The sequence below is a fragment of the Dromiciops gliroides genome, chromosome 2, assembly GCF_019393635.1.
Source record: "Dromiciops gliroides isolate mDroGli1 chromosome 2, mDroGli1.pri, whole genome shotgun sequence".
Classification (NCBI taxonomy): domain Eukaryota; kingdom Metazoa; phylum Chordata; class Mammalia; order Microbiotheria; family Microbiotheriidae; genus Dromiciops; species Dromiciops gliroides.
Genome location: NC_057862.1, coordinates 680,038,069 through 680,049,498, shown reverse-complemented (window position 1 = coordinate 680,049,498; position 11,430 = coordinate 680,038,069). Strand labels below are relative to the sequence as shown.

The window sequence follows — 11,430 nt, the reverse complement described above, 5'->3', positions numbered from 1 at the left end:
CCATCTGAAGCCACGGAACCTGGGTTCCAAGGCTTGCTACTTGTGTGAGCCCAACCCAACATGGAATCAGTTTCCTTCTCTGTAAAAGATGTCTGACTCGGTGGTTTCCAAAGTCCCTTTCAGCTCTGCTCTGAGTCTCTGAGCTGCAATCACTTCTCTGGCCTGATTTCCTTCTGTGTAAAATGAGAGGGTTGTCCTGGATGGTCCCGTTGGTGTCTTCCCTGTCTACAGCCACCAGACATCATAGTGCCTCTCTAGCCTCTGCGGGCCCCCCCAGTCAGCCCCTCCCTCCCTCCCCCCACCCCAGCCACCTCCACCATGTAGCACACGACACAGATGGGTCAACACTTTTATTTTTGTCCAGCTCCAGTGGTACAAGTGTAGCAGCTTATTGGGAAACGAACACCCCACGCCCCAACTCACACTCCTCCCCCCCCCCCCCGCCCTCGCCCCCCCCCCCAGCCCTTCTTCAAACAGCTGGTCAACAATCTGCAAAGAGGGAGAAACAGGTTTTGATACAAACTACAGGCAGCCATCACAACAACGTTTTCAGTTTTTGTTTTGTTAAACAACACTTTGCTCCCTTAAAAAAAAAATACAACGTGCGTTCTTGGAGGTATGAAGCAGCAAACACATTCGGCTTTCCCAGGCCGGGCAAACACAAGACCCGCTCCCCCCTACCCCCCATCCCCAGTCAGATACAATGGTCCCAGGCAGGACAGGCGTTGGGAGAGGCAGCCTCTAACATCATTCGAAGAAAAGGTCCCAGAGAAGATCAGCAAAGCTGGCCAATTTACCCAGCAATTAAGGCGGGACTGGGGTAGCTGGGGGGGGGGGGGGCGGGGCGGGCATTACAATTGATTTTAGGAAGGCAGAGCCTACAGTTGGTACAAATCAGAAGTCACTCAGACACCAAGGCACAGGACAACCAAGAAACTTCCAAGGACGAGCCTGGGGCCCTAAGTGCTTTTAAAGGCTAAATGACCGGTGGGGGGGGGGGAGTGATTTCATTTTTGCCTCAGTGTCTCACCACATAGTAGGCACTTAGTTGCCCGCTGAATCAAGCCACCCAGACTCTTGAAAGTCTTGAAAAGTGACCAGCAGGCATTCCAGTTCCTAAATACCATCTGAAACACAGGTTTAAGGAGGAATAGGAAATGGCCGGGGGCCAGAGGAAGACAAGGGAAAAGAAGGATGAGAAACTATTTTAGAAAATAAATTGAGGCAGCTAGGTGGCACAGTGGATAGAATACCGGCCCTGGATTCAGGAGGACCTGAGTTCAAATCCGGCCTCAGACCCTTGACACTTACTGGCTGTGTGGCCCTGGGCAAGTCACTTAACCCCAATTGCCTCACCAAAAAAAAAGAAAAAAAAAAAGAAATTAATCCTGGCTCTAGCTTCGGCAGATTCAACTCCTCCACTGCCCACTCCCTCCCAACCCCGCAACACGGCATGAGCGAAAAGTGCCTGGCACAATCTGGACACCAGCCCTGCCTGGTCTGCTGTCCTCAGCCCCCATGAGCTCTGACTGGGCTAAAGCAGGTTATCTGGATCCTGATCACAAGGCCACACTTATCTTTGAGGGACCTAAACTTGGACTCCCATCTTTGTGAATGAATGAATGAATGAATGAATGGAATTCAAGACAGACCTTCTAACTGTTCAGATTCAGGGGGGGAAAAAAAGCACCCGGGATCACCAAGCAAAGATTTGTAACCTTGCTTGGGGCCCACCCACTTTCACGTGGTGCTGTCTCCAAGGGATGAAGTCAACTCCCGTCTAGAAATGGAACCTCCTAAATGCGGAGCCCCAGCTCAGAGTTCTCAAAGAGACACGCTTTGGCCAGGGGCAAGTGGCTGTCGGCTGTCTCTGGGGCCCTCAAACAGTCTCTGCCAGAAGACATGCCCATTGGCTGAGACTTAAAGGCAGGCATTTAGGCCCAGAGAAGAAAGCAGCCAATTCGTCTTTTCTTTGACCTTGGGTCTAGTCTGACAGCTAACAGGAAAAAAACAGGTCTGTATTTTTTTAAGGAGGCTGTCACTCAGGACACACTACAAAACTCACAAGCGCCTCTAAGGCCTACATAATCCCTCTGAGTGCTAAAATTAACAGGAAAATACAAAATGAAAACCACCCCAATAGTCTCGTCCCTCTCTGCAACTCAGTCAAGACTCTTCCTCACTGCTGATGAAGCCAAATACACACACACACACACACACACACACACACACACACACTTTTTTGGCACCTCCTACAGGGCATGGAAGAGCAAAGATGAGCTTTAGCAAGGCACTGCCCCCTTTGCCCCCATCCCTCCTCCAAGGTGGGCAGAAGGATCAAGGCCCTAAGGAACGCCAGAGGAAAAATTACGTGAAAACAAAGGATCGTGGAAGAGAAAAACCACCCCAACAGACATCCTGCTAGGCTCTCATCTGCCAACTCTGCCGCCATCCATCTTGGCCACCGAGGCAGATGGGAGAAGGGTCTCCGAGTCCCTCGGTCAGAAACTAGCCTTTTATGAAACTTCAGAACACACACACACACACACACACACACACACACACACACCCCAAAACTCTACACACCAGCCCAACCAATGCTCCTCACATCTTCTCTCTCAAGATGAGGCTAGCTTGGCTGTGTCCTTCTTTTTAGGATGGGCCTCCAGGGACCCAGGAATCTCAGCCTCCATCAGAGTCCAGGAGAAGGGAGCGATTGCTCTCCAGGGACATGGAAAGAGAGGAGATTCTTTCTAGAAAAAAGGCAATCAGAGTCTGTGGAGAATGACTTAGGTGCCCTCCCCCGGGCCAAGCCTCAGTTTGCTCATCCGTAAAAATAGGGAGTCAACAAAAATAGGGAGTCAACAAAAATAGGGAGTCTCAAATGGCCTCTAATACCCCAGGTGTGTAAAGAGAAGAAAAGATGAACTAGTCATTTTTATCTTCTTGGTTACAGATTTTTTTTTAAATGTACCTTTTTTTCCGCATTTAAAAAATCATACATTCAAGTGAAATTTCCATGGGGGGAGGGGAGGGTGGCTAACCTCTGGACTTTCAGGTCACCCGTGGAGGTTGGGTAGGGATGCTTCAGTGCTTAATTCTCTATCATGATGGGAGAAATGGAGCCCTTTGTTTCATTTTTAAAAATAAACTTTAAAATCTCAGCCGTAATAGTATTTGCACACTCACACACATACACACACACACACACAAATTCAACTTCTACATAGAAAAATAAAGGATAAACATTATCCATCTATTTTTATATTGCGTAATGGAACTTGTATATACATATCATATTTAATTTGTCTTTAACATCTGAAGTCTCTGAGGTGCAAACTCCCCAACCTATCCAGGCCCCGCATTTCCCCAACCCTAGTCTGTGCGGCTTAGGATTTCTTAGGGAAGAAGAAAAGTCACATTCATTCTTCTGGCGGGGGGGAAAGGGGGAGACATTAATCTTTCTTCCACTTTCCCCAACCACCAGTGCCACCATTTTGGATCCGTGCTCCGGTGTTTGGTCGGTGTGCCCAACCCCTCTCTCAAGGCCGGCCACAGAGGGGAGCTGGTCAGTGGCGCATACCCTGCAAGAATCACACGGGTGCTTCAGGAAACCTGAAGCTTGTAAAACTTGGTGAGGGGGTGTGGGGGAAAGAGGGATGGAAACGGGAGGGGGAATCCTTTCTTTTTTAAATAAGATGCCGGAATTGCTCCCCACAGTCTGTTCCTTTAGTAGAGAGTTCTATTCTCCATCTGGTGCTTTGTAAGGAAGTACTTGAAAAACTCATAGACCGACCAGGAAATGGCTGTGGATGGCATCTGGTAGATTATCCGTGCCTGGATACCTTTAAAGTACCCAGAAATACCACTGAGCTGGTATACTGTCCGAAAGGCATTGGCCATGCCAGAGAGATGTCCGCTGACGTTGGCCAAGGAGAGAGCCATGTTTTCCTGAGTGTTGAGGAGGGTCTTACAGACATCCAGGGGAGTAGTGGCAGCCGCGGCTATAGCCCCGGCCAGCCCTCCGGCGAGGATGTGGGACTGGGGGTTGTAGCCCCGGTGAGGGTTGATTTGTTCCTGAAGGAACTCGTAGGTAATAAAGTGAATGGACTGGAAAGGAATGTTCATGGTGAGCTGGGTGGTGTAGCTGCGGTAGAAGGCGACCACCCCCTCGGTCCTCCACACGGCCCCGATGCAGCGGCGGGCAGAATGGTGAGGAGAGTTGTACATCTGCATGCGTTGCTTCACCACTGCCAGGAGGGGGCGCCGACGGTCCAGGTGAGCCAGGTGAGCCAGGTGAGCCAGGTAGAAAGAGATGTTGGCCATCCCAAGATGGAGGGAGATTCGGGAGAAGGCAAGTCATAAAGAAAAACAGGCAAGTTAGACCTAAAGGACATGGATGGAGGGAGAGCTCTCAGAAGCCTCAGTCTTGGGGAGCCCAGGCTGGACCTACCCCATGGCTCTTAATCATCCCCTACCCTAGGAGTCCTTAACCTTTTTTCACATCCTGGACCCCTTGGACTGGCGGCGAAGTCCTTCTCAGAATCACATTTTATAAGAAAATACACAAGAATACAATGGAAAACCAAAGGTTAATACAAATAAAAATATAACTTTTTTCCCCATCCAAGTCCCCAGCTCCCAGGTTAAGAAGCCCTGTCTTGCCCATCCCCAAGTTTTTTTCACAGTCTTAGTTGAAGTGTCATGTCACTTGGCCCAATCACCAACCACCTGGCTTCCCTGCCCCAGAAGCCCCGGGGAAGAGGAGAGGACCATCTGATGGCCAGCACCACAAGGACCCTCTGCATATTTTAATGCACTAGAGAAATGGGAATTCTTGTTATTATAACCACCCAAACTTCAAATAGCCTTCTTGAGGCTCACCCCAAATTTCCCCATCGAGGTTGTTTTTCTTTAAAAACAGGCATTGTTTTATTCTTTGTAATTGTATCTCCATGGAGTGGGACAGGGCCTGGCACACAGTACAGGGTGGGCCAAAAGTCACCGAGAGGGTCTCAAAATTTTAAATTGTTTTAAATTGACAGCACCATAGCAACACACGCACAGTATATCTATGTGGGCAACGAACTTACATTATGTGTGAAAGATCAAATCTCGGAAATGGTGGAAAATGAAGAAAACATAATTTTCAAGAACTTCTTCTAACATCGTGACTTTTGACCCACCCTGCACATGCTTAAATGCTTGCTGATGTACTCGTGACATCTGCCTTTAACCGGGAGTGCTGCTCAATGGTCTACTGGAATCCTCTTTGGCCCCCCCAGTTCAGCTAAATAAATTCTTAAGAAGGGATTGGCCTAAAAAATAAAAAAAAATTTAAAAAAGGGGCAGCTAGGTGGCGCAGTGGATAGAGCACCGGCCCTGGAATCAGGAGGACCTGAGTTCAAATCTAGCCTCAGACACTTAACACTTACTAACTGAGTGACTCTGGGCAAGTCACTTAACCCTCAATGCCCCAACAAAAACAAAACAAAAAGAATATAAGCTCCCTGAAGGCAGGAACTGCTCCATTTTTGCCTTCAAATCCTTGCCCAGACCCAGACAGGCTCCAGATAAAGTCTGATAAATTGAGTTGTTGACTCTCTAATAAGAAGAGGTCAGCTATACTTTGCTTCAAGACCTCTAGGGTTGGGGAACTCACTCTGTCTTGTGCCAGTCCATTCCTCTTTTAGATTAGCTCGGTTAAATTATCAGCAACTTGAGGGCAGGACCATTTCTTGTTTGGGATTCTGTATCCCTAGAACTTACCACAGTGCCTTCCCTGATGATAATAATCAACACTAAACTGAATTGTTCATAGGATACAAAGAAAAACTTCCTTGTGACATGGGGCTTAGGACAGGACAGACATATCAAAGAGTCATGGGGCTATTAAAATTTAAACTAGCCAACTAGATCTCAGGATGGACATACCTAAGAAGTAAGGGGAGATCAAATTCTATAGCAGGAAAGTCAGTTAGGCATGGCTACTACCTGACCAGAATGAGGAGACAGAGATAAGTCCAGAGGTCAGGACCATCATTCCAAATCTAAAATTCCCCTGATTCTCAGGAATCTTTCCCTGCCCCAAAAAGATCATTCCACTTTCAGGTGGTCACCCCCTCTATCCTCTCTAAAAGCTTTGGCCTTCCTTCTGTTCTGGGAGAAGGTTTCTAAGCCATCTCCTCCCCGTGCCGCTAAGTCTCCAACTTCCCTCTCAGTCACTTTCTCTAGTGCCTAATAAAGGACCAAGAGGAATACCTAAGGACCCCCTAAGGACATTCAGACACTTCCATCCACTGCTCTTAGCTCTGGGCCCCTCACTCCCCATGCCCTCAGCCTGGGGTCCAAGCAGAACAAGGACAAGCTCTCTTCCACAAGACAGCTCTTCAATTGTTGGTCCCTCTAGAGGGGAGCAAGCAATGACTAATTAATTCCAGGTTCCTTCAGAATGGCCATTAAGCATGCGAAAAGGAAACCATACTTAAACTCCAGAATAGCAGGAATTTAAATCTAGAGACAGGTGAGAGGGGGAAGAGCACAATCTCAAATTGTTCTCAAAACAAAACCCAGTCTGATTAGTGGAAACCAAACATTCATCTAGCAGCCCAGGTACAAATCCCTAGGGAGGGAAAAAGAATCCCAAAGTGAAATTAGGCAATGGGTTATGAGTTCCCTTAAGAAGCAGTGAGGTGCCTGGCTGAGTTTCTGGTTAGAGGGTGTGGGTTTGAATCCTTGCTTGGCCGCATGACTTGTTCAAATCTCTTGACTTTAACAGCCCTCAGTTTCCTTTTCTGTAAAATAATCAAAGCCGAGCTCCCTTCTAGCTCCGAGGAGAGATAGCAAGTTTCGATCTGGGACCTTTCCTTTCTAAAGCTTTACGCAAACAGATGACGAGGAACCTTTAACAGATCTGAGTTTTTTAAGACCGTCTGCCAGCTGGTGTTTCTAGACTCGATCTTTCCTGGCCCCAGAACTGCCTTGCCAGTTGTGAAGTCAGTCGGAGGGCTTGGGAAGCTCTCTGAGACCATCACTCTGATTCAGACAGCTGATGATTACGAAACAGGAAGCAGCTGGCTCTTTTTCTTCCCCATACTCAACACCCCACCCCACCCCACTGTCCCCCTCAAGTGCTTACTCATCATTCTAGCTTTTACTTTACAAATAAAAACCAGCTCTGCCTCGACCTAGAAGGTGGGAGTAAATCCAACTAAAACCAACCCTGTCATTCCCCTGAAACACGGCTGAACACCAAGGCCAGAGAGCGGGAACGGTCTTTTCTTGTGTTTTACGTCCTACACTTCTCCTGATCGCTGGAGAAACAAGAGGGCCTTTCGCTTGCACTGCTCTCCCAAGTTTCTGCTCAAACATTCCCCCCTAGCCAGAAACAAGCCCAGGAAGGAGCCTCTTTTTTGCCGAAAGCTGTTCCTGCATCAGCAAGGCACCAACTGGAGCTGGACCTGGGGATGCATAAGCCTGGGCCCAAATTCCCAGGGCAGCCTTTTACTATCTGTGTGACTGCGGCGAGCCATCGCTCCCCAGCCGGAGCCTCAGTTCCCCAATCTATCAAATAAGGCAGAGTTGCACTTGATGATCAGTTATCAATGTTCTCAATTCAGAGAAACGAGTCCTGCCATGGAAGGAACACTGAATTTGGAATCAGAAGACCTATGTTTAATTCCCAACACACACAGCCTCCGTGTGTGACTCTGGCTGGTCAAGTGACCTAACTTGTCTGTGCCTCAGTTTTCTCATCCACAAAATGGGAGGGTTGGATCTGGTCACTTCTAAGGTCCTTTCCAGGATAACTCATTATGCCTGGTACCATCACTAAGGGGTTAGGGACAGACCCCGGGGACCTGTGAGTTCGCTGATAACAAGAAGCTTCTAGATGAAGAAAATGCCTTTCAATCCATGCACGCTGGCACGTGCTCTGCAACTTCAGAGTCTCAGATCCAGGGTTCTTAACCTTGCTTCTCAATAGGGACCCCTTTGGCAGCCCGGTGAAGCCCACAGACCTCTCAGCTTCTCAGAATGTTTTTTGTTTTTGTTTTGTTTTTTTAGTAAGGCAATTGGGGTTAAGTGACTTGCCCAGGGTCACACAGCTAGTAAGTGGTCAAGTGTCTGAGGCCGGATTTGAACTCAGGTACTCCTGACTCCAGGGCTGGTGCTCTATCCACTGTGCCACCTAGCTGCCCCCAGAATGTTTTTTAAATGCACAAAATGAAAAACCTAATATTGCCAAGGAAACCCATCGCGCTGAAACATAGTTATCAAGATGATTTTAAAAACCAGTTTGAGGGCCCCAGATCAAGAACCTCTGGTAGAGAGCTGCCTGGAAGGTGAGTGACTTGCCCAGGGTCCCTTGGCCACGAGTCTAGATTTGAACTCTGGTCCTTTCCATTTCACCACTTGTAATCAGCTCAAGTCACTGAGGCCTGAACCAGGGAACCTTGGAAGGACTTCACCTCCCCCAGAATGAAGCCTGTTTGGTCCCTTTGGCAGGATCATAGATCTATGGGCATCAAGGGAAATCACATTTAAAAAAGGTAAGGGACTAAGCAGGTACATAGCACCTACTATGTTCCAGGTGCTGGAACAACCTCTCTGTGAGGCGGGTGGTGTTCTATCCCTATGTTACAGATGAGGAAACTGAGGCAGAGTTAAGTGACTTGCACAGGGTCACACAGCTAGCTAGTGTGTGCCTGAGGCCAGATCTGAACTCAGATCTTCCTGACTCTAGGCCCCGGAGCTCTCCCTACTACACCACCTAAGGCCTCAATAATTAACCCCTGTATATTTACTTAAGGAAATAACCTCTGGGGGTTCACGGGGTCTCCCTAACTCTTCCTCCCTCCCAGGCTGTGGGGCCTGCTCCAGGGTCCCCCTCCCCCAGGGCAGGACCACGTTACCTTCGGCTGGGTTCATTACGGCGTCGTGGAGCAGGGTGGCCATACTCCCCGCTATCCCTGCAAGACAAACTCCAGAAAGTTAGCCTCCCGAAGCAAACCAAGAGGGCTCAGTCCCTGGGGACCCCAAGCCAAGCCTCTGGAGGCCCAGCTTTTTAAGAAGGGGGGAAAAAAGGCAAAAGCACTTACCTAATCAGGTGACTAAAGGCCCCAAGTAAGGGTAGGAATGGTGGGGGGTGGGGATTGGCCAAGGAGTGTGGGGGTGAGGGCAGGACCTGGAGCTCAGCACATCCCAGAAGCCCCAGGGGGCCTCGGCTCACTCAAGGCAACTCTGGGGGGGAACTGAGGCCGGAGCGCCCACGGAACCCCCCTCGGCAGCCCCCTCCCGCTCCCTCCCTTTCTTCACTCTCACGGCCCTCTCCTCCCACCCCAGTCCAAATAATTCAATCACTCCATTCCTCAGTTCTAGCCTGTAGGATACGCAAGGCAGAAGAGCCAGGAAAAGAAGGGTGGTCTTGAAGGAGAGTGCAAAGAGGAGGCAGCAGGAAAGCCGGCTGGGTTAGGCGTCAGAAAACCTGGGTTCAAATCCTGGTGGTCTCACTTACTACCTTGGAGCGAGTGACTCCATTTCTCTGGGCCTCGGGCTCCCCAGCGGTACGGTGAGGGGACCAGACTCGATATGACCTTTAAGGTCCAGCGAGGCTTGAAACCTATAGTCCCACTACAGAATTAGAATGGGGGACAGGCCAAGATGGCCATGGAAGGTGTCCAAGATAAATTTAAATATGCCGTTGGCCTCTCTGCGGGCAGGTACCCTGATTCCCCCAGCCAAATGTCAAGAAGCAGGAGCATCTGTCCAGGAATCCTGCCTGGGGGCTTCTAGCTTTCTTATTCAATAATGGCACTGCCAAGTAACTGACATTACCACTGAAGTCCATCTTCCTGCCAGCCTGGACAGTCAGCCCCGGGAGAGGCTGAGCAGGACATCGCTAGGCCATGGGATGTCACTACATTCCCCGTGGGGCCTGTCTTGAAGACTGAAGTCACCAAAGACCCAAATCGAGACAATTCCTAAGGGGTCTGAAGTAAAGGATGGTCCCGGGAAGGCCTCTCAGCAAATACGATCAACACATTTCTACAGAATACAGGAGGGCCAAGGGTCGCCAATGTCCATCGCCCTAAGGGCGCTCTGAGCGGGAGAGGGGGGGCGGCGGGACACAGAGAAAGGAGGGCAGAAGAAAGCGGCTACTGGTCACATCTCCTCAGAGAAGCTGGGAAGGACCAGGTGTGGTTCCAGTACCTGAGGCCTACACCATCCCTCAACACCAACCCCCACAAAACAACAACAAAAGCCCAACCCCACACGATGCAGCCCCCACCTCTCCTAACTCACCCTCCCGCTTCAAGCCCACGCGGAACGTAACGGAAGAGCTGTATATACGAACTCACAAAACCCTGTCTCCACCCCCCTTCTCCTTCCAAAGTAAACTATTCCATCCCTTGCTCCCAGAAAGCTGGGACTCGGACAAGCCGAAGGGGCGGGAGGGGGCCCCCTCCCAGGAGCTTAGATCCTGACACATGGTGGTCTGCTCTGCGGAATACGCCTCCGGTCAGTCAATAACACTTCTTGCAAGATCTTTTAAAATTAGCTTTTGCTCGCCGATGCTTCTGCTGTGCCAAACGTCTTTTTTTAAAAACATAGTCTGAGAGAGGCTGTTCAGAGAGGCGTTCTCGGAGCCCGAATTCACTTAAGGTCTGATTAAGAAAGGTCTATGAAAAGAGTCTGAATGTTAAAGCAAAGGTCAAAAAACCAAAAACACCAAAAATACCAAAAAAAACCGAGCACACCCCTTGGTTGGCAAGTTCCCCAAAGTTCAGAAAAATGAAACAGATGTTTTCTATATCTATCTATAGATCTACCCGTCCATAGATATACAGATAGACACGGATAGGTCTGCTGTTCGTTATTCACAAGCGACCAGGCTGAAGACTGGGTGTTAGCTCGCTGGGTCACCCAAGGGGGAAAGCCCCAAGGAAGCAGAGAGGGGAGGGTCTGGTGTAGAACAGGACAGAGCAGCCTAGCTCCACACAAAGGCTTTCAAAATACCATTGGCCAGGTGACTGTTCCCTCTGCGGTGGAGCACCTCATTTAAAGTCCTTTTCATGTTTTCATAGCAGGCAAAATACATGGCGTGAGCCGGCCCTGCCCCCATCACCATCACGTTGATGCCCCGTAAGGGTCTCCAGAAGCCTTCGGTCCGGATGATTTGCTTGAGGGCGCCATACACGCTCGTGTAGCGGGCTTTGGGGTCTGGATGCAAGCTCTGCATTCTAGTCTGCGCGGGAGGGAAAGAAAACAAGATGGTGGTGAGTGAGTCTGGAGACATGCTGGTAGGGACCTCATCTAGTCAGAGCCCCGCCCTGTGTTCTAAAGATGAGCAAGTGGAGCCCCAGAGAAGGAAATGACTGCCCAATGGTACTGCTGAGAACCAGGATCTCAGAGCTCCTGGGAAGCCCCGGT

General features: G+C 49.6%; 1 protein-coding gene across 6 annotated transcripts in view; it reads right to left on the bottom strand.

Annotated features, from left to right (window-relative positions):
- Window positions 1-3,156: 3,156 nt before the first annotated feature.
- The window catches only part of SLC25A37 (solute carrier family 25 member 37), a 63,024-nt gene continuing 54,750 nt past the window's right edge, over window positions 3,157-11,430 (bottom strand). For 3 of the 6 annotated variants that reach the window (XM_043982984.1, XM_043982983.1, XM_043982985.1), the window contains exons 2-4: window positions 11,017-11,245; window positions 8,913-8,969; window positions 3,157-4,250 (exon numbers count right to left, since the gene is read on the bottom strand). In XM_043982984.1, the coding sequence (XP_043838919.1) occupies window positions 3,730-4,250; window positions 8,913-8,969; window positions 11,017-11,239 (801 nt within the window). In that variant the 5' untranslated portion in view covers window positions 11,240-11,245 and the 3' untranslated portion in view covers window positions 3,157-3,729. The other 3 variants (XM_043982986.1, XM_043982987.1, XM_043982988.1) reach the window with 3 other exon arrangements.